Raw genomic sequence first — 22,548 nt, forward strand, 5'->3', positions numbered from 1 at the left:
AGTACTACTGACAAAAAAATTAGATAACACATCCTCATCAAAAGGTAAACACTGCTGGGACACAGCAGGGCAGCTCAGCCACTACACAATAGAGGGTGCAAACCTGAAGATGATATTATTATCAGAAGATGGTCTAACTGGAATTCATTTCTAATTGATTTTAAAATTCAGTTGCTTTCTAATTAAAATTGCTGTTACAAAAAATAAAAATATCTGAGTAAGATTTTGGCAAGGACACCAGGATGGGCTTTCCCATGTTTGAAAAAAGCCATTGACAAGAATTAACTGGGCCTCTTAGATTAGAGTTAAATCTACGGTGGAAAGAATGACTGCCTGTTCTCTTCAAAACGTGTCCAGGTCGATTCTCAGCACAAAAGTTTTCCCATAAATCAAAGCTACAGGTTCTGAACGAGAACAAAGTGACCTCCCCCACCCCCTTTCCTTCTCCCACCCCCACACAAACTTTTGGCACTTCACCCTTTGCCAAAAAATGCAATTTTCCTCCCCAGATGCATTTCTCAGAACCTTGATGTGCCTTTCACAAATATGTTTTTGTATTGTTACAGAGGGATTTGAGCTGCAATTGGAGCCCAGGTCACCATCCAGGCTTTCTGAAACTTCAAAGGTTTTATGTTTCGGTTTCTGAATAGAAGGGAGAGCAGCAAAGTTTGCATTTACACTTTGTTACATTGCTGGGATGATTAATGCAAGGAGGCTTCACACTCACCAGCCTCTAATTATCACATGCAGCTGCTCCACACAACATTTTTCAATGAAATAAAAATAATAATAATTAAAAAAAAAAAAAAAAACTGAATGGAGATTGTCTCTCCTGGAGTCTTTGAAGTCAAAAACTAAATAGCAACTACCCAATAGGAAAGAGGAAAAATATTGCTATAGCCTTACAGGAGGGTGCAGCTTAGGCTCCTCAGACCTGAGAAGGGGATAGTGGATCCAGGACAGTGCGGGAATGGCAGAGGAAGAGACAAGAGAAAGGCACAACATGGGAAAGCCTCACAAGCAGGGCAGGATCCCTCTCCTTTCTTGACAGAACTGCCAGCGAATGGCCACTCAGCACATCTCATCCTCAGTAATCCCTTCACAGAGAAAGGCAAACATTTATGTCCCCATTCTGTTCAGGAGCTTTGACACTTTACAAACAACAAAACCAAAAAAAATAACCAAACAACCAAAAAACCACTGTGGCCAAAGAGATGTTGTGTAGGGGCAGAGCGATCCCTGCTTGTACAATAACCCAGAGTGGCAACCAACCCCAGTAAAATCAGCTGCAATAGGATTTCTGAGGTGCAGAGAGGTGAAGGTATTTCTTCAGCATAACTTGGGAAGCCCCACAGATCCTGTTCCCAGTCAGGATTATGCCACACAGCCCCTCTGGAAAGTCTGGCACGCAGAGCAAATATTTCCTAGCTTACAATAACACACGGTCTTACACAGTTTTCTGTCTCTGAAGTGAGGGGGATGGACAAACATAAAATTGTTTGAATAATCTTGGTGAATCCAGATTTCAGTTAGAATGAATTAATGTTAGACCAATTAAATGGTATGTCAATTCCCTCTAATTATACATTCCTGTAGCCTACCCGGTAATTATACTTAATGGGTCTAAAACAAATCAGCATGTTACCTGAGAAATAATTGGATTTGTGTGCAATTTTTTAATGATTCTGAAAGGTACCCTGAAGATTGAAGTCCTCTGTGTGTTCAGGGGCTGATCCTAGGCTTCAGTGTGCTTTGGAAGTACATCTCCGGCTACATTTGCCCCGAGAAATTAAATGTGACAGTCCTCTGGCACTGAGACCAACTGGCATGGGACAGCCCACAGCCATTCTCATCAACTTTCTTGGCCTCTAAAAGAGGGCGTCTGCATTCAAACTTTCCACTGGAAACCATCCCCGTATTAGAAACTAAGGCCCACATTCTATGGGAAAAGAAAGAAAAAGGGGAGAGGAAGAGGGGGAGTAGAAGAAGAAAGAGAATAGATAGAGGAGGAGAGAGGAGAGAGATGAGAGGAGAGAGGAAAGAGGAGAGAAGAGAGAGGAGAGAAGAGAGAGGAGAGAGGAGAGAGGAGAGAAGAGAGAAGAGAGGAGAGTCTGTACAATTTGATGAACCTTGGCCCTCAAATCACATAGCGGTAATAAATAAGTCTCACTTGCCCCAAAATGAAACAGAAGAGAGCCTTCTATTGATTATTTCTGACCTTCTTAAACATTCTGTATCTTTAAAGTATCCACACACATAGTGTATTTATTTATTTACAGGCAAGGAGCATCCCCAGGACTGCCAAACATCAGACATTTAAAAGCAGTCCCATGCTCAGTCATGTACATGCAAGATGAGTATCCACTGGACCCCAGATCCTCCCACTGGATCAGAAAGGAACACAGTTAGCACAAGACTTCCCTAAAGCAAACAAGCAATTAAATTTCTCTCTGCTTCTAGTTAAGCAAGCATTTCTCTCATATATTTATTTGAATTTCTAGAGGAGGTGAACCGCAACACTTCAGCACCAGACCTCTGCAGGAGTCTTCCCAGCTTCCAGCGAAATCAGTCTCAGAGCAATTAGTACAGCAGAGATCACTCCAATTGCCCTGCTTCCTGGAGCCCCACCATTTGGAAAATCTGGGGCTGTTTCAGCGTGATTCACTGTCCTCCATCTCCTTGAAATTCTGTTCATGAGAAACCGAAATAGCATCTTGCCTTGCAAGTGAACTCCATGCAGCCAGTGAGCATCGAAACCACTAGATTTCAAACACAATGTAATGTCAGAGAGACATAACTGCAGTGACAGTGGCTGGAGGGAATGACTGCACCATCTAGTTATTCTTCAGCAAAGGTACAAGTAAATGCCACTAACTTCAGTTTTGCTTTCTTTCAAGAAAGTCTTTCTTTGTAGAGAACTACCCCTATTCAGGGGCCTTTTGAGGCTCCACCATGGCTCTGAGAGTGGGAGGGACAGAGCATCCTTATTTTATGTTAAAGATATCCTGTCAAAACTCTGCAGGCCACTTTCCAAAGCACCTCTCGTACCTGTATACAGGAAAATTCACATTCATTCTGCCTCAGTAGGCACTCACTTTAGCAGCATGATCACATCCGGCTCCCTCGATAGGCAAAGGAAGTAAACAGAAGCCTCTAGAAGAAAATTCAGACCTTAGATGGCTTCTTAATAAGTACTTTTGTCATGTCTACCGTTAAGAAGGATGAATTCAGGAATAGAAACATAACCCAAAAAATTGCATTTGTCTTATGATAAAGTGATGGATCAAACCATGTGCCAGGCAGTGAGTTCTCAACAGGGGCTCTCTGGTGCTCTTCAGTTACAATTATGTACGCTCACTTTCTGGAGCAGATCAATACTCATAGGACCAGAGCTTTTGGGGTCAACTCTTAAACGTGAAGGCCTTGTACTGGATTTACTTACAGCTCATAAACCATACTCAGATACTCAATACTCAAAAAAGCCCACCAAAATTTCTCATGGTCCTGTATTTTGCATTCTGTGGATCCTTCTTCAGTCCTGTCATTAACCTTTTCCAACATCAGGATGAAAAAAAGGCTTACCGAACAGTTACCAAACTCACACAAGCACTGCATTCTGTTTTGGAGACTCAGAATTAACGCCTTGAATCATCAAGGAAATGCTGACTATGTCCTGATATGTCTGTGCCAGTCTAATCCTCACATACTTCAAACCTTGCTCTTAATCCAGCAGGTTCTGATTAAAAGTGTGCCCAGTGACTAAGAAACAATAATTTCTGTCAGGTTACCCTGTTTCACCCTGAAAAATTGGAACTGCCTGAAAAATGTCTTGGGGAAATATTTTCAAGCAGCTTCCCCAGCTCTCTTTCAGGAAAATCACCCAGCACACACGCAAGCTCTTTTTCTAGCATATCTGTAATTAGCAAAGAATGACGAGCCATAAATATTTATGCACAGATGGGATCCTGAAGTACCTCAGAAGTTTAGGACAGGCCTCAATAGTCAGATTTCTCAAGCGAGCTTTGATACAAATCCCACGGGTTTAGGAGGACTTGTCAGAACATCCTGCTAATCACTCCTCTCTCCGGGATGCATTTCTCACCCAACAAGGGATGTTACAATCATTTGTGAAAACCCCACAAAAAAATGCAGGTGCTTCATTACCTACTTTTCATTTGAATTCCTCACAGATCTTGCCAGATCCCTTCAGTTGATTAGCACAGGTCTCTGCGTGCAAAAAGTCCTCTGTGCTGCTGACAGAATGTTTCTGCTTCTGTTTCAAACCTTTTTGGAAACCAGGTATGTTTTTCTTCCCTGTGCAAACTTTTTAAAAATTTCTTCCCCAAAAATTTTACTGAGGTGATGCTGGAATCATGTTAGTTATGTCATCTAAAAAGCTTGGGATTAGTCTGGTCTGAAATGCCATGTCCAGACTATTAATTCAAATAGAATCATAAAAGCATTGAATCATTTTGGTTGGAAGAAACCCTTAAGATCATCAAGTCCAACCATAACCTAACCCTAGCACTAAACCATGTCCCTAAGAACCTCATCTAAATTCCTTTTAAACACCTCCGGCGATGGTGACTCCACCACTTCCCTGGACAGCCTGTTCCAATGCCTGACAACCCTTTCTGTGAATAAGTTTTTCCTAATATCCAATCTAAACCTCCCCTGATGCAACTTGAGGCCATTTCCTCTCATCCTGTCACTTGTTACTTGGGAGAAGAGACCAACCCCATCATGCTACAACTTCCTTTCAGGTACTTGTAGAGAATGAGAAGGTGTCCCCTCAGCGTCCTTTTCTCCAGGTCCTGTTCTACAACTAAAATCTGTTGGCACAGTTTGGCCACCATCAAATCCTGTCCATCTACAAACCAATGTGCCTGCTGCTAAAGTGCTGATGGAGATCAGTGTCCAGGCTGTGCTAAATACCTCTGTGGGACCATGAATTGGCCAAGAGGGTGCTGGTTGTCCTGGGGCAAAGCCACACTAGTCTCACTCTTCTGCAGCACGCATGATTTCACTCCCAGTATCCAGGCACTGGTCCCATTTAATTTAAACCCAGCTAATGAGACCGTGCAAAACAGAAGGTAACATTTCCCAGCCTGATCTGGGGGCAATTAAAAGCTGGTGCATGGTATGGGTAGGTTAGCTTCCCGTGGCACTGTCTTCTGTGCCTGCCTTGGGCACCAGGTCTGGAGCCTTTGCCCATGCAAAGATCTCCTGCTCCCTTGGAGGGACCGGCAGTGAGGGGACAAGTCCTGCTGGCCCAGTGGACAAGAGGGCAGCTGCAGACAGGAGCAGCAGCAGCCCACCCACTGCCGACAGCGTGAGCTCAGCATTGGCAAAGGCTTTCGCTGGCACCTGCGAAAACAATCTGCGAGTGGGGCTGCCAGCGAGAAGGACGGAGCTGGAGCAGCAGCATCCCAGCAAGGCAGCAAGCGAGCGGGAGAGGGGAAACGCTCCACACCCAGGGGGTTGTGTTACACAGAAAATAAAGGCAGAAGGGAACATAAAGTCCTAGGAGACCTCTCTGGTGAGTATTAAGTATGAAAACGCTTTGGTCTCGCCAGAGCAGATTCAATAGTGAGACACTTACTTGGCCTGCACTTGTACCACACGATGAGGTATTTGCCGGTTCCAGGGCATGGATCGGTGCCGAACAGCCGGCTATTGACGAGAAACTGGCAGCTCCGCCTGTCCTGGCACTCGTCCAGCATCTTCTGCAGCCGGGGATGCACACAAGAAACAGAGAAACAAAAGCACTTCAGTATCTCCACCAAAAGGGATCATCAAATGGAGAACAGCAAGGCCATCCCTGCCTCCTTAGCCAGCCCTGGCACGAGGTGGGCAATGGTGCTCAATGCAGTTGGTACCGCAGGAGCCATGGACTAGGAGAGGACTAGACCTTGCACTGTTTTAAGGAGCTTGATTTCTTTCCCTTGCAAGCATGCAAAAGGCAGGATTTTCACTGGGATGGTCACAGAGATTTTGAAACACTTGCATGCAATTTAATCGTAGTATAAGGCTGTACTGTCCTGGGAAAAGCAGCTTTGAGGACACAGATCAGCCTTGACAGTTAAAAGCCGAAACACAAACTCTGCCACCACCATTCTGCTTTAGATTTCTCTAGAGATGCACAATTTCAACTGCAGCTTTCAAGAGAGATCTCATCTCGGTTATATAAAAGCTTTGGCAATTGTTGGTATTCCAATAATCGGTACTTGTGGTGGGAACACTGCTATATAGCCAACTTAGTTTTTAGTAGGGCTCACTTCTCTTCCCCCAAGACTATCGTGTTCCTTTTAGCTAAACTCAGCAAGGGCCTGCAAGTCAGAGGGTTCTCCCACCGATGGCATTTTGGGTCCCATCCCCTTTTCTGCAATGCTTTTTCTCCAGCACTCGCTCCCCACTTTCCCATTCATAACACTCATAAAAACTCCATCTCAGAATCCACAGGGGCAAGACATTCTGTCTCCTGCTAGAAAATAGCTTCATTAAGGAAGATTAATGATTTCTTTTAACCCTATGATCCTCTAAAGCAGTAGCGGGGAGCGAGAACATTATTAAGTGGGGCGGTAATTAAGTTTTAAATTCAGCTGGATGGCTTGGGTGGTATTTATGTACTCCTGTAGAGCCCCTAAAGTGCTAAAATTACCATAATGTTTGCCTGACACACATGAACCTGTCAGAGCATTTTGAGACCACAGAGCGAGGTAATCCACCAGCCTCACAAAGTCCTGCAACACAGAGCTGTGAAATCCAGTCCCAAAACAATTAATTTTCATTTACAAGGAGGCACTGGAAAATCCTTTCTCAGAAATTCCCCTAGACTCCTGCGGTCTCTTTTGTCTTCTCCCTGTTCCCTTTTCTTACACGCACCTCGATATTTGGGCTTTCCCACAATCTTATCCCTGTACCATTTACATAAAGGCTGTTCCTTCTCTACCATGTGCCACCCAAACCAATTTTCTCTCTGCCTCAATGACTCCTCTGTATTTTTGAGTTCTCCTTGAACGAAATAGATATTATCTTTAGCATTATAACTCAGAATGTCGCCCTCTGAACAACAGGAAAAGCAGCTGTTCCAGTTTCAAGTGCAATTTGAAACTGCCTCATTTGAGGTTGCTCCTAACTTCCTAAAGCTTTCACCTTTTGGGCTGACATATGCAAGAATTCATGCCTGCCTCAAGTCTGACCTTTATTTTAAAGTTCAAACCAAGACAAATCAGGCATTTTCTAGTGAGCAGAGAACATGCGCTGTTGTTTTCCACTTACAAAGGTGATAAAACGCAGGCATCTTGCTTCAAAATACAGGGCTTAGGCTGGAAAGGCTGGAAGGTGAACACTGAAGGAGGTGCCTGGGAGTGTTAGGCCCAACTTGACCACCATGTTAAAGTGCATAGAAACAGTATACTCTTTCCTCTAGGCTCATAAAGGTTGACTGCTCACTTAGCATGTGAAATTTAATTTAATGCAACATGCAGCGGGTTGCAAAGGAATTTAAGCAAGGCCTCTATGCAAGATACCTCTTTTGATCTCAGAAGGCAACGAGCAACTGGAACAACTCTGAAGTGTTTCACATACAGAGAGAAATCCTCTCAAAATCACTGCAGACCTGTTTGCTGGTACTTTGGAGCCACGGCTGTGTTTACACCCAAGCACTGCTAAGAATACAGAGCAACGAAGCAGCACCCCACATGTTTTCTTTCCCACAAGGGAAGCTTTTTCCCCTCAAAGGCAGTAGATTTAGGGTTTTGGTCAACAAATCTGTTCATAGCACATGGGTGGGTTTTTCAAAAACCTTCAGCATTGCATAATAGGTGACATTAAAACTGATGGGAAAACCACCCTGGGTTTCACCAGAGACTGAGTTAGGCCAACAAGAAACCTCTTTGAAAGCTTCAGCTTCGATGTCTAAGCAGCACTTGTTCATCTGTCCTTAGGCTCAGCACCAGGAATGAAGGCAATTACTTACCAACCTCAGAGAATGATGAACGAAGGCAGACCTCAGGTATTGCCACTTTGTCTTTCTCTGCCCTAACCTTTGGCAGCTCTTGCTTGTTCCATGTTTTCCACATAAGTAAAACCTCCCAAGTTTATTATCTGCCATATGCAAATTAACACAGAGCCCTAAGGAGAAGTTCGTACCTAAATTAAGGAGCAAGACTCATCTATGCCTTTGTGAGACTATAGAAAACAGGAAGTGTTCTTGAGGCTGAATATGCCTTTTACTAATTGGCTTGAGTGTTTAGCTACAGTTTTGACGTGATTTGATAACAGCCGTAACTCTGAGAAGTTATTTCATGGGGAGAGAGAAATCAATATTTCCTTTTCATTCATGAAATACCAATGTGCCTCCCCCTCAAGAGCAATTATTTACCTGAAAATATAAAAAATCATTGATATTTCTCATTTCCTGTAGACTGTTTGAGTAAATAGGCATAATGACATACAGCCATAAAGAGTAAAATTAAAGTATTTGTTCAATGCCCAGTGAAATATATCAGGAAAAATGCAATTAAAATTAACAATGGTTGACTGTGTCATGTTCTTGATAAAAATAAAGAACAGAGATGTTACAGCAGCTTAATGTTCTCTTAACAACTTGTACATACAATTTTTACCTATCCTTGCATACACAGAAATCTTCTTTCCCACAGCTTTCATTGGTATGTGCCGTATACCTGCATCTTCTTAAATACATGTGAGAAGATGACCCACCACAGGTACATTCCCCTGCAGGTCCAGTGCATCTGGTGTTCACAGGGGCCCTTACTAACCAAGACCTTGGCTTTATGGTCTTACTCTCAATAATCACACTTCTAGTCTGTACCAGAGCTCTGGCAGATGTCAGATGTCATTTCTGAAGCATTTTCAGATGATCAGCTAAAATGACACCAGAAAGGCTGGGAGTTCACTTGGTAGTGCGGGAATGTTCTGAACTCGCATGGATTTGGCTTAATGGCGTGAAAAATTTAGGCAGTTCATTACGTTTGCCTTATTTTTCTGGATGTCACTGTCATCTGCAAAGGTGGGAAAACACAGCCACAAAACCAAATAAAAACCGGACCACAAACAATCTGAACTTGCACAGAAATACCCATGCAGAATCACCCTGAAATAGGATATATAATCAGCTGTTTATGTCTGACTAATGGAAAATAAAGTTGCACTGGATTAGATTATATTACAAAAATCATTCCAACTGAAGAAGGTGGAGGAGGAATTCCTGTCTGGCATGAAAGGGGAGGGAAGACACATTAATTGCATTGTGCCATTTTATAATTGTGTTCCACTGGTAAATCAAACCTGAGGGCTGACAGATAGTGCTCAGAAGGGAAGTCGTGGCTGTTTAAACCCATTCCATTCTCTGGTTCATGATTGAGCTAAGAAGCTGCAAGATTTAGAGGAGATAAGAGAGCAAGAAATGTGAATTCAAGTAAAACAAACACTAATCTAACCCCTGTGATTTATGCCCTGGATTAATCTCTCTGCAGTGACCCGGTTCTTAAAGCCAGGGCAGCCTAAAGCTCAAAACCATGTCTTTCCAGTGGGCATTGCAGATGAAACACATTTCTTGTGCTCATTTTGTTGTGCTCATTAGCTAAGTAATTGCTTGTGCCTATTGGATAAAAACCTCTTAAATCTGGAACTGGATGCGAGCTGTACAAGAAGGCCGTCCTCAGCCATTCCCAAGGCTGAGCTCATTTTTATTGTGTCTCTTCAAATCACTCTTCAAGAAGCGCTTCCCCTGCACGCTTAAAATAAAACAACAACTGAGCTTAACACCCAAGGCAATTAAACTTATCTCAGTTCTTAGTACCTTGTAGCAGTTCACACATTCAACACACTTAGGGTGAAACTTTGGACCCATAGAAGCTGACAGTGAAGCTCAATGGGAACTAGGATTTTGCCACAGGGCTGTTCTCTGTACAGCCTCCATTATGAAAGGAACATAAAGCTGACTGCAGGGTATATCAGTCAGGCATGAAATTGCACAGAGGAACCCCACTAAATAATTGCCCAAATTGTATGTTGCTGAGGAGAATAACTCGGCAAGCGAACTGCATGAATGGATCACAGCTGTGTGCAGTCAAATGAAAATGGGCAGAGATTTGTACTAAGAATTTTACACAAGAAGATACCAGTAATTTTTTAAAAACATCTTTAAGCACTTTCAGGTTGAATTCAATCCAGATACAGCCATTATGATGAAGTTACACCAACACTTATATTTGGTGCACCTCTATGAGTTCTGTAGTGAGAAGTAGTAAATATAACAAACAAGCCAGTACAAATTCTCCCTGTAAAGCCACACAGTACAATATATTCATAATGGTTTCATGTCACATTTTATTGAATTTTGCTACTGTTTTATGCACCCTTGAGTGTAGATATTACTTTAAAACACAGTGTAAACTCTAGCAATTTTAAGTTGCATTCTATTTACAGGTCCTTTATCCAATTATCTGAAGATTGCACACTCATCTCTATTCATTGACACAAATTACTGAAGCCCATGGAGCAAGAGGGTTTTCCAAGGATCATCAATAGAGAATGGGCTACACGAGGAAGTAAAATCGTTGTTGATGGTTACCTGCCTATGGCTACATCAAGCAATCTTCCCATTGTGCTCTGCTAGAAAGTGATTCAGCTTTGCCTGCATTACCACATTCAGTCTGTGCATCATAGGAAGAAGAGATCAAAGGCCCTGAATCCTGACCACTGATCTATGGCAGGTTTAGTATTCTATGAGCTCTCTCTTATCACTCTCCAATGGACCTTGTACTGCTCACAGCAGAGTCACAGAATCATAGAACAGTTTGAGTTGGAAGGGACCTTCAAAGCTCATCCAGTGCCACCCCTGCCATGAGCAGGGACATCTTCACCCAGATCAGGTTGCTCAGAGCCCCGTCCAGCCTGGTCTGGGATGTCTCCAGGGATGGGGCATCCACCACCTCTCTGGGCAACCTGGGCCAGTGTTTTATCATCCTCATTGTAAAAAATTTCTTCCTCCTGGCTGGCCTGAATTTCTCCTCCTTTAATTTAAAACCATCACCCCTTGTCCTATCATAACAGGCCTTGCTAAAAAGCCTGTCCCCATCTTTCTTATAGGCTCCTTTTAAGTAAAAAGACAGGGGCAGAGTCAGCAGGAAGAAAGTCTGCCCACATGTTTGGTGACTCCCATTAACACACCAGTCTGTGAAACAAAGAGCTGAAAACTGGGCGCTCGTTCCCTTTCACCAGCTCTGTTACAGAACTAGTAAATGCCAGCAGGGCAGGCAGCAGTGGGCTGGGATGTTGTGACACGACAGCAAGATTCACCAGAACTTCTCTGGCAGAGCCTTTAAAGAACCCAGAGACAGCGATTCACAAAGAGTGGGAACACGCTCAGCGAAGGACCTGATAGGCTGCATTACAAATATTACCCAATTAAACATTACCTACATTTCCTAACAGTGGGAAACTTAATCTGTATGTGAAGGTCAACTTCAAAGGGAGAGGAGGTCTAAGTTGAAGAAATACAAAAGGATGCATAACCAAAAGTCATGGGATTAAAGGAAGGGAAAGCTTAAAACACAAAGTGGGGAAAAAAATCATTGAGAGCAAACGATTACACTGTCAAGCAAGGTCTTAGTGGCAATGATGGAAGCCCTGTGACTTGGAAAGTTTAAATTTAGAGTAAACAAAGCATTAGGAGGCTTAGACCCCGGGGAGCAGTTCTGCCTCATCAGGGAGATGGGCTGCACTGGCCACCTCTGCCTCCAGCATCTCCTCTTCTGCAATACATAACCACACTGCCCTGATGAGCTACTGCAGCCAAGCCAAAGATTTCAAAGATACAGCAATTTAGAGATTATCTATGACCTCTGCATCAGGCGGTTCTTCTACTTGCAAATAATTAGCTGGGGGACCTGCTTGCCAGAGAGTTATATTTCAGCTGGTGCAAGATTCATGAGCAAAGTTGCACTGGTTCTGTGATTTTTAAGAGCAACTTGGGCAGGGCAGTCACCTCTTCTTGACCCTGAGCTCGCTGCTCACCATCCTCTGCAAAGTAATTAACATAGTCTGATGAAGAGTTGCCTGAACCACTTTTTAATTCACTGACATTTCTGAAACTGAAACTTTCCTTGTTCAAAGTGCCTGTGAGCTGTGGAGATCTTACAACACACAAGATTACAAACGGTGCGTTCTCCTCCCAGTGCTATTGATGACCCATATTCATTCTTTCTATCTTTTTTCTCCCTCTTTTCCCTTGACCATCATAATCATATAGGTTTTCAGTCATGGGAAATAGTCTTTTCTCATTCCTTTTGAAGCCACTTAGGCCTGTTACATCAGTGGGGCCATGCAACGTGCTGTGACTGGGCACAGCAGTAGCCACCATGCTTGGCCTACTAAGAAAGAAAGAGCAGTTGGATCATTTTCTTCTACTTTGTACTTTACTCTTCCACACAGACTATTTGGGGAAAATAGAACCCTTTTCAGAAATAGTAACACACACACCCCTACCTTCCAGCCCCATCATTTTGTGATCAGCTGGCCCAGGCTTTGAGAGTCGCACAGCTACTGGAAAGTTCATCTCATCTTTCACAGAAGAGGTCAGCTGCCCTTTGCTTTCTATCACAAAAACCTTCCTGGTAGGGGCAAATAAAGAGGAGAAGGGCTCAGGAAATCCTGTGGTTAGCATGCAAGGAATCCGCTCCCTTTTGTACCACGGCTGGAGCGACAGCGGGAGAGGTGGCAGCAAAGGTGTCCTGTATCTCACTTAAAGGACAAAAGGAAATACCACATCAGCAGCACCAGTGATTCTTGTCACCAGCAACTGGTTGTCCCGGAGAGTGTTGAAAGAGACCCAGGCCACAGGCTGTGCCTACGCTCCCTCCCTAAACTGGCCAGTTTTTCTAGCAAGATCCACAACTCCTCAGCACCATCTAAGCACAGCTGGTCTTGGGGAAACAGGTCACACAGTAAAACGTTTCCCTCTGAAGTGCAGTTTCCTGCTGATTTCAGTACATGCATATATGAAGAAAAAAGTTAGTTAGTCTACAATGTCTTTGATAAATATCTGGGAGCAGAAACACAACAGATAAGTGCCTCTTCAGGGCTTCTTATTTTCCTTCTAAACAAGCTTTGCTTCGGGGCTTTCCATTTTCCTTCCTTACTTTTCTGTCAGTTTACCGAAATGAGAATATTGCAGGTAATCTGCTGTAAAGTGTAATCTAGTTTTCTGGTAATAAGCAAGGACTGCAGGCCAACCAGTAAACATTCTTCCATCCAGACCTTGAGTTGTTTATTGCTGAAAACAAGTGACATCTGACATACTGGTCCAGAAATGAGCGGCTGTGGAAAACTTTATAAACAAGTCACTCCAACCCTCCTCCTCTTCAGCTAAGTAGCTTCCTTCAAATACACAGATGCCTCCACATATTTTTGCAGGCACAAGCTGTGTATTATGAGTTTGGCTAGGAGTAACTAGGTTTTTTACTAAAGGGATTCACTTCCCAGTAGGCACTTATCATTAGGCAATGCAGAACACTTAATACTCCTATTTCTCCTTTGTCCTCTGTGCCAACATTCATGTGTTCACGTGAATAAACATATGCTGCTGCTGTATCTTTTTGCCAGCTTCATTATTTCCCTAAAGGCAAGATCTCATGAGATGTCCCCATGGCATGGAAATGCAAATCTGTGCAGGGGTGTGAGAGGTGAGAGAACCATGGCATAAGGGAGAGGCTAAAGTAGATGAGGATGGTCCCTAGCAGAGTAAAAGGTGTCTCCAGATGTTTCCATGTGTTGCCCCATTGTGCAGCAATGTAATTTAGCTGCTTCTCCATACTCTCACACTAAAAAAAACCAGACATTGCATGGATTAAAAACAGGCTTTACCAACCCTATCTGGGTGATGTGAGATTACAGAGCAAGAGGAAAACTCCACTATGAAAGCCCAATGCACCGACCTACCAAAAATCTTCAAGCTCTCAAAATCGTTAGCTTGCGTGCTCAGACCAACTGTACCTGCACAATTGCTCTAAAAGAGTAAAGGTATGTGGGAGTTACAGGTCATGGCAATGACACCGACGCATACAGGACTGTGTTAGCACAGCTCTGCACCTTCAGGATCTGAGCTAAAATCTCTGCATGATCTTGTTCTGGCGATATAGACCTTCTAGTGGTCACACAATTCACCTCTCTGCACAAATTATGCAGTGTGGATAAACACTCTGTTACTTACTGCCCACCACTTTCAGTGGTATGAATTCAACATGTCTGAGGGTGGTAAAACACTGGCCCAGATTGACTAGAGAGGTGGTAGACGTTCAAGGACAGGGCTCTGAGCAACCTGATCTAGTTGTCCTAGATGTCTAGATGTCCCTACTCATTGCAGGGGTGTTGGACTAGATGACCTTCGAAGGCCCCTTCCAACCCAAACAATTCTATGATTTTATGATAAATGACCATTAATATTAAATAATTTACTTCTTTGGGTGAAAGATGAATAGGCTTTGGTCCTAGCAGCTGTTCTTCCTGACCTACAAGCAAGAAAAGAGATGGTTCAGAAACCATAAAGCTCCTTTTCACAGACCTTCTCTGCCAAGGCACGACAGTTTGCACTGCATGGGTCTCTTTACCAGAGCCACCAAAGCATTACCTGCTGTTATTAATGGATGAGTGAGAACCTTTTACACTTCTGTCTCTGCATTATATGAAAGATGTTTCATTAATACAGCACAAATCACTCTTTCCTTCCTGCCATATATTTCATGTGACTTGTGCTAACTTTGGGCTCCCCTGTTAAACTGAGTGCAGGGGGGACGGTTGTTTAAAAAGCAAATAATATCTGGCTTTCAACACAACTTTATTTTGTTGCTCAAATCTCACCATACTTGTGTGACCTGATCTAAAAGTTAACAAGAGACCAACCACATCAAAACCAAAATCCCAGTTTGAATGTCCAGATTCTTTATGTAGTTGGAAATCTCCCACTGAATCTGACATTACGGTGTTAGAATAACAAAAATGTGTAGTTTGGGGTCACTGCCTTGATGTCTCAGACACGCTCTCCCAAGTGGTTTGCATTTCATTTCAAACAAAAACAAGAGACTAAAGCCAGGGATCCTGGCAGACAACTACATGAGACTGGATTAGTAGTGTTTGTCTCAGTGTAATCAACGCCTTCTTTTTCCTTTTTAACATAGAAACAATGTCTGAACTGGACATTTACAGGAGAGGCAGCTTCTAACTGGGAATTAACTGTTACTCAAATGTAGTGTTTGCAGGGAACAGTATTAATAGCTGCCCCTTACCCTCCCTCCAGGCCACTCTCCAGAGACACAGCAAATTATACAGTCATGGGTTTGATTAGACACCGTGATTTTATACACTTAATTTTGATGGGTTCGGTTTGGCTGACTTTTTAAATTACTGACAATCAGAATACACGCACAATTGGTCCTGCCTATAGCAGCCAAACAGATGAGTTTCAAAACCACAAAAATACACGCGATTTTCTTGTCTACAGCTTTCCAGTTTTCCTACAGACATCCATTTCCTACTAGGGAGCTGCAGGCAGCTTGCCATCCAGCCTGTGGGGTTGCTGGCTTACCCTTCAGAGAGGCCTCACCCACTACAGGATGGAGAAAGAACACAAGATTCATCTCTGGCATTGGGACTCCCCCTACCCTGGCCAAGCACAGAAAACTGAGGTATCGAAGTCAGATTTGAGGGCACCAAAGAAGCACTGTGGATCTTCTCCAAGGAGACCCTGGAACTACTCCAAGGTCCCTCAAGAAATTTGTGGCAGAACAGAGAGTATCAGCTACTTCTCTAGCACATCTGCATCCCCCATAAATGGGTGAATGGTCTCAATTATGTAACAAACTGTTCAAGAGATCTGCTGCACGACTGCCTACAGAGAACACAATTCTCACTCTGACAACAGGGGAGCTGTAATTAAAGCGCTGTAAGTGATGGAGGAAAGCTAATGGGTAGCAGCTCTGACGACATTAGGAGTTAAGCCAGGCAGACAGGGATTTCTTTTAAACCACTCTTGCACATAAAACCATGGCATGGCAAGCCAGCATCTTCCGTGTTCTCAAGTTCTTCCAGATGCCTTAAGTGGGCCATTTACCCACCAGGGCTGAGGCTAAGCATGTAGCTATCAATCACACTGGGAAATGAAACATTGCAAGTAAATTTTGCTGTAAATCAACAAAAGAAAGAAGAAAAGGCTAGCCTCTGCTATTTTTCTGTCATATTATGAAATTCTGTTGTCCCACCTGGGAAAACCTTCCATTGATAAGGGCTGTGTCCTCCTATACTACAACTCTGTCATTTGTCGTGCAGTGTTATGAGTGCAATGGCAAATCTGTCAGCTTAATGGTTGCACTACGGGCAGACACCAACAGTGCGCCATTTCTGGAGAATTTACCACTGACATTTGGAAGCCAAAGCACTTGCATCAACTTTAAAAAAATGCTGTAAATTTCTCTTAAAAACCCTGGATGCAAGAAGTGGTGTAGGAAACTCTGGCCTTCAGCCAAATTATAAAATGAATTATTCACTAGCCCTGTAGGTTCATGAATCTAGTTTTGCTATGATTTTTTTTATTATGAGTTATTATTGATTCATAGCCATAAGCATACTGGTCGCTTGAGATCTTTGCCCAGAAGTTTTTACAGTCCCAAATTCTGCACTTGGAAAGACTTGTGCTTACTTCAACATCCAGAAGCAGACCCCATTCATCTCAACAACATCAGCCAACTCGTGTTTCTAATTTTAGTTGTTCCTACTGACAGCTGAGTAACGCTGGCACCTTCCAAATAATCCTTTGATTTGCTGACGTCACATGTGCTCTTGGGGGGATACATATAGTCAACATCCCCTACAAAAATGGACAGAGCTGATTAACTACTGATGCTTGGGAGATTACAAGGTTAAATGATGTATGATCACTTACAGTGGCCTAAGAGTCAAATGAGTCAGAAGAAGTAAAGCCAAGGATTCTCTCTGGGTTTCAAGTTACCGAAGTAAAAGCCTCTTGAAATAGGATCAGTTCTGAAGTAAAAAGAACACCACAGCAACTTCTGAATGTGTTGAAAAGGTAATCATTGGGAAGGAAACTCTAAAGAAAAATAATCTTCAAACCCAGTCAAACATAATGTGGTCTTGCAGTGTAATTCAGTTTCAACCACATTCCTGAACTGTTATTGACTAGAGTTGCAGTAAAATTAAGAAATTCATCATCAAAATCTAATTCAGTCCTGTCTAAACTACAAAGATGAATTATGCACGAAGCTGTGTGAGATGTCAGTGTTCCCACACTGGGTAGCACTGCTTAATATAGGTCTGTGCAGCACCAGCACAGACAGACGCTGCCTGGCCAAGGAAAGATGAAGTCCAAAAATTAACAAAGCCAGTTTAACGTGTAATACCTGAAGGGAAGTGCCAACTGAACAGGCAACATCCTCTTTAATTAAAGTTGCATAGGAGTGGGGATAGCGAGAAGGACACATCTGATGACTTGGGACAATTCGACCATAAAAAGAAGACTGGATGCTGATGGTGGTTCTGTGAGGACATCTCAGGGAGATATATTCTCCATCGCAGGCATGGTCAGTGTAATTCTTTAGTGCTTGTGATATGTAACCTGCAAAAAACATGACAAAAACCATTATTAGTGAAAGGTGGTTAATATTTAGGTGATTTACAGCAATGCAGTCTAACAAACACGCTACTAGCAAGCAGTGAGGGATGTAGATTTTATTATCTCAAACGCGTGCAAAGGAGCAAGACAATGACAAGGTGGGTGGGAAGGCTTGGTGATTTGGCCTTCAGCCGTATTATATATCCTTAGTGAAAGCAATATTCAGATGCTTTAGGTAGTATAAAACAGCAGTGAGATCCCACTCCCCTTATTCGTTGCTTCTCCTAGATGAACAGACCAGCTCCCTTTCATCGTCTTATTATTTACCATATGTTTCAATACCTATGCTTTCTTGACAGCCAAAGGGACTCTCTCCAGATTCTCAACATCACTGCTATGCTGAGGGGCCAGCTTGGTTTGCAGTTACCTTCATTGCTGCAAAGTACATTGCTTCCTCAAGTTCATCATCCTGTCTTCCAAGACAGGACAATGCACATAGGGAAGCACAGTTCTTGTGGTTGGAGAATTCACACAGCTTGCTCAGAATCATTTCAACATCAATTCTGGCTTTCCTTGTAGACAGATAGAATCATAGAGTCATAGAATAGTTTGGGTTAGAAGGGGCCTTCAAAGCTCATCCAGTCCAACCTCTGCCATGAGCAGGGACATCTTCGCCTAGCTAAGGTTGCCTCATCCATCCTGGCCTTGGATGTTTCCAGGATTGGGACATCTACCACCTCTCTGGGAAATCTGTTCTAGTATTTTATCACCTTCACTGTAAAAAATGTCCTTTTTTCTTTTTCCATCTGTAAGGGTGTATTTACTTCAATAAGTTAAACACTCTCAGGGCCTTTTTCTTTCTCCCTAAGGCCATATCCAGCAACTTCTTTTTACTGTCCAAAATAGTACAGCCTCATCCAGAGCCCTTACCAGGAACAGTTCTTCTTCCATACCAACACTGAAACCTAGTTCAGGAACTGTGTGAGAGTTGTGGCCCAGGTGCTTAAAATGACTATAATCAATGTTCTTAGAGACAACAAACACACAGTAATTTAGCTTCAACATTCAAGCTGCCATTATAAGAGTTAGATTCTCTAATTTCTCTAAATTTTAGTCTGTATTTCTTACTTAGCAATTCTGTTGCTGCAGTGCCTCAAGGTGTGTGCCAAATAAATATTTACATAAATCAACATATTTCCGAGTCTCCAGGGCAGCATTTGCTCATAAGAGGCTGAGACACAGCCCAAATAATTGGAGTGACAGGGCTGCATCAGATCAGAGAACAGCACTGTTTAATTTAGTGTCTTTATCTCACTTGTTCAAGGAAGCACTTTGAGGATAAAATGTTATACTGGAGTGCATCTCCTTTCCCAGTCAGTAGAGTTCATGCTCTGTGTGATGTTTTACACCTAGTCCTGGAGTCAGATTAGCTCTTCTCCCATGAAAGTAAGGCAACCATAAAGATGGGCATTGGGAAAAGCAAACTACAGGCAAAACCAGAATATAACACAAAACATTAAACCCAACTTTCCACACTGTTACTCCAGTGCATTAGGACATTTCCCTGGGAATGATCTATTAGGGAGTCTGAGAAATACAACCAAAGTGCAATCATGACTCTGTTTGCTCCTCGAAATATTCAATTATTCTGTCAGAACAGCCATTGTATGGTGTGCCTTTCATATTACCAGCTCAGGATGAGGGAAGGTTTCAACCCCTGCAATTAGTGCAGATCACTTGTTGAAACAACTCCTTCCTCTCGTCTTCCATCAGCAATCTCAAAATAACTTGAGTTCGTTCAAGCTCAAGATATTGAAGGGATTGAGTGCTTTGATGGTGACTGCCTAATAATACACAGAGCACAATGCCTGAAACATCTGGCAGTGACCACTGTCAGGGAGAAGATACTGAATTTGGTAGGGCATGATCAGGGATGACAAGATGTTGTTCAAAGAGCAAAAGAAAGTGGCTGTAGAGAATTAATGCTCTTTTTCTTTTTCTTCCTCTTTAAGTGTGCCAGATTTGCACTACATTCATTGGTAGTTCTTTTGAAAGTGTTGGCATTTCTTTACACATTGATTCATGGTTCAGTAACCCAAAATCTGAATGGTTTTCAGCATCCCTGCTGAATTCTCAGTAACAAGTCTCCAATGACCTTTTGTACCACTACGTGTGGTATGAAGGAGGGAACTACTTAGGGTGCTCTTTACTGAATGAAATGCAAAAGATTTTATCGCTCTTCATCAAATATACTTATCTGCATTATTATCTGGGATATAAACTACAGCCTTACAAGTGTTCACTCCAAAAAAAGGTAAGGCAGGTTGCTACTAAAGATAGCCAAAGACATTTGCCACTCCTGTCTTCATCCTCTAGTTCTGGAATATGAAATCACCATTATCGATCCAGAAACTGAAAGTAAGAGATTATTTGAGGAAAACATCCCAGCTCTACTGTCACAGTTCACCTTGGAGTGGAAGCGACACAAATTCTTATTATTTTATCAGGAAATGTTTTGATGATTCACTCATTAGCCTGGCTAAGGAAGATGATGTTAGAGCAAGTGATAATTTGAGTTCTTCTGTAAAAACACATTTCAGCTTGAAAGCATGATAAAAGCATAAAAGAAATCTAAAGCACTAAGCCCACCAAAACTTTTCCAAATGCTACATGTTTTGAAAAACTGGGATAACAAAAACTATCTCAAAGCTTTTGGGTTTAGCAAATCCCCTTTTTTAAAGATTGTGTCAAGGACATCGAATCTTCACTGGTGGGCATCTTTATTCCCAAATTAAACCAATGCATAGGAGTCAAGTGCTTAACATCTCCTCAACTCAAAAGACCAATGTCATTACCAAAGCAGGGATTTACAGTCTGAAGAGAGAATAAACAAGGAAAAGAAGTGCCTCACAAAAATGTTAAAGCATTTTTTCCCTCTAATGAGAAGGAAATGTTCCTTTCAAACACCACTTGCAATTTATTTTTCCAAAGTCCAGAGTTTGAATCCTATCGGTCATCAGCAATTACTCTCCCTTACTCCCAAACACAACCCTCAGTGCTGCCTGTAACTCCATCCCACCCATGGCCTCTCCAGGGAACTGTTGCTCAGTGCTCATCCAACAGCCAGTTCTAACCCTTAACATATAAGTGGACTAAAGAAAAATAACAGTTTCATACAGAATAGCATTTTACAGGTATTGTAAATCAAAACCTCATCCTTTACTTTCTGTTACAGAGCTACAACCCTGCCTTTTTGAAACCACAGCCACTGATGGAGTAGTTCATAAAAGCACAGAGGATACAAGTGCTTTCCTTGCAGCCAGATGCAGGATAATAGTAGAGTTTACAAACACTCATTCACATATTGTATTTAACCATGGTTGTCTAAAAGTGGTAAATTCTCTTCTGCTTCCACCAAGCACAGTTCCAGTTTTGTGTGACAAGGCACAGAGCAACACACCAGCTCACCAGTCACAGAATCACAGAATCACAGAATGTTAGGGGTTGGAAGGGACCTCAAAAGATCATCCAGTCCAATCCCCCTGCCGGAGCAGAAACACCCAGATGAGGTTACACAGGAAGGTGTCCAGATAGGTCTTGAATGTCTCCAGAGTAGGAGACTCCACAACCCCCCTGGGCAGCCTGTTCACTGTCTGTCGCCCTCACTGAGAAGAAGTTTCTTCTCAAATTTAAGTGGAACCTTTGTGTTCCAGTTTGAACCCATTACCCCTTGTCCTATCACTGGTTGTCACCGAGAAGAGCCTGGCTCCATCCTCCTGACACTCACCCTTTACGTATTTGTAAACATTAATGAGGTCACCCCTCGGTCTCCTCTTCTCCAAGCTAAAAAGACCCAGCTCCTCAGAAGACAAATTTTGACTTTCACCAAGAAAGAAGACAAATTTCAACCTTCACATCTGTGTGCTGGAGGGTTAGAGACAATCACAATAAAACTAATTCTTTGTACAATTTGGATATGATATGAAACTCTTAATAAATTACAATGAAACTCAAAGGATTTTAATGGTTAATGAACTACTACCCATAATTCAAGCCAGAGCTTCATTAATATCTGCATGGAGCTATATCTAAGCTATAGTAACATCTTAAAATAGCCCATTTTGAGGTTTTGTAGTTACAAATATAGAAGTGTGTACACATATATATAATTGAGAAAAATCAACATAATGAAAACTAACACCATATGTAGAAACAAGCAATTTCCCATTATATGAAACATATGAAGTCAGCGCAATAGACTGTGTTAGTGAATAAAACACTGCTTGTTCCTGACAACTAACAGAGATGCATTTTTATTTTAATCCTCTTATTTTCCACCATTATATATATATACATTTTTTAAAATATCTACCATTATTTTCTTCTAGTTTCCTCAGCTTGCAGATGTTTTTGAGACAGTAAACATGAAACTGAATTTTCTCACAGAAGAAACCTTAATCAGACACTTTTCTGGAACTCAGACTACCCCTATACCACACTTTTTCAGATGGGCTACGACTGGAGAATTCCAACTTATTCTTCATATGCAGAACACCAGGACCCATAACATCTCACTGTAACAGTGCTAAGCCCATGGAATAGAATAACACACCACAGGGATAGCCAAACAGGGCTTAAATGTGACCTCAGGCAAGGCTTGAAGCCAGAGCAAGTAACTCAATGAATGCGTTTCATATCAGGCATTACTGATAATCCCGTGGTTGCAGTAGTAAAAGCAGCTTTCTCAAATCACAGAGCAGCCTGGTATGGACAAGTAGGGTTTGTTTTGCTTTGTTACTAATACTGGAGATTAAAACTTGCTATTACAAACCCTCTACACAAAGATTTGCTTTCACGTTGGCTACTCCCCAACGCTTTCCCCCTTCAGATACCAC

General features: G+C 42.4%; 1 protein-coding gene across 2 annotated transcripts in view; it reads right to left on the reverse strand.

Moving 5' to 3' along the window:
- LOC308038970 (protein eva-1 homolog C-like) overlaps positions 1 to 22,548 on the reverse strand; it is a gene marked incomplete at both ends in the record, with an annotated part of 214,035 nt that overhangs the window by 135,524 nt on the left and 55,963 nt on the right. For both annotated transcript variants that reach the window (XM_080341942.1, XM_080341941.1), the window contains 2 exons: positions 5,603 to 5,726; positions 17,442 to 17,656. In XM_080341942.1, coding sequence (XP_080198068.1) covers positions 5,603 to 5,726; positions 17,442 to 17,656 — 339 coding nt within the window. The remainder of the gene's footprint in view (positions 1 to 5,602; positions 5,727 to 17,441; positions 17,657 to 22,548) is intronic.

This window comes from Nesoenas mayeri, assembly GCF_963082525.1.
Source record: "Nesoenas mayeri genome assembly, chromosome: 3".
Taxonomy (NCBI): Eukaryota; Metazoa; Chordata; class Aves; order Columbiformes; family Columbidae; genus Nesoenas; species Nesoenas mayeri.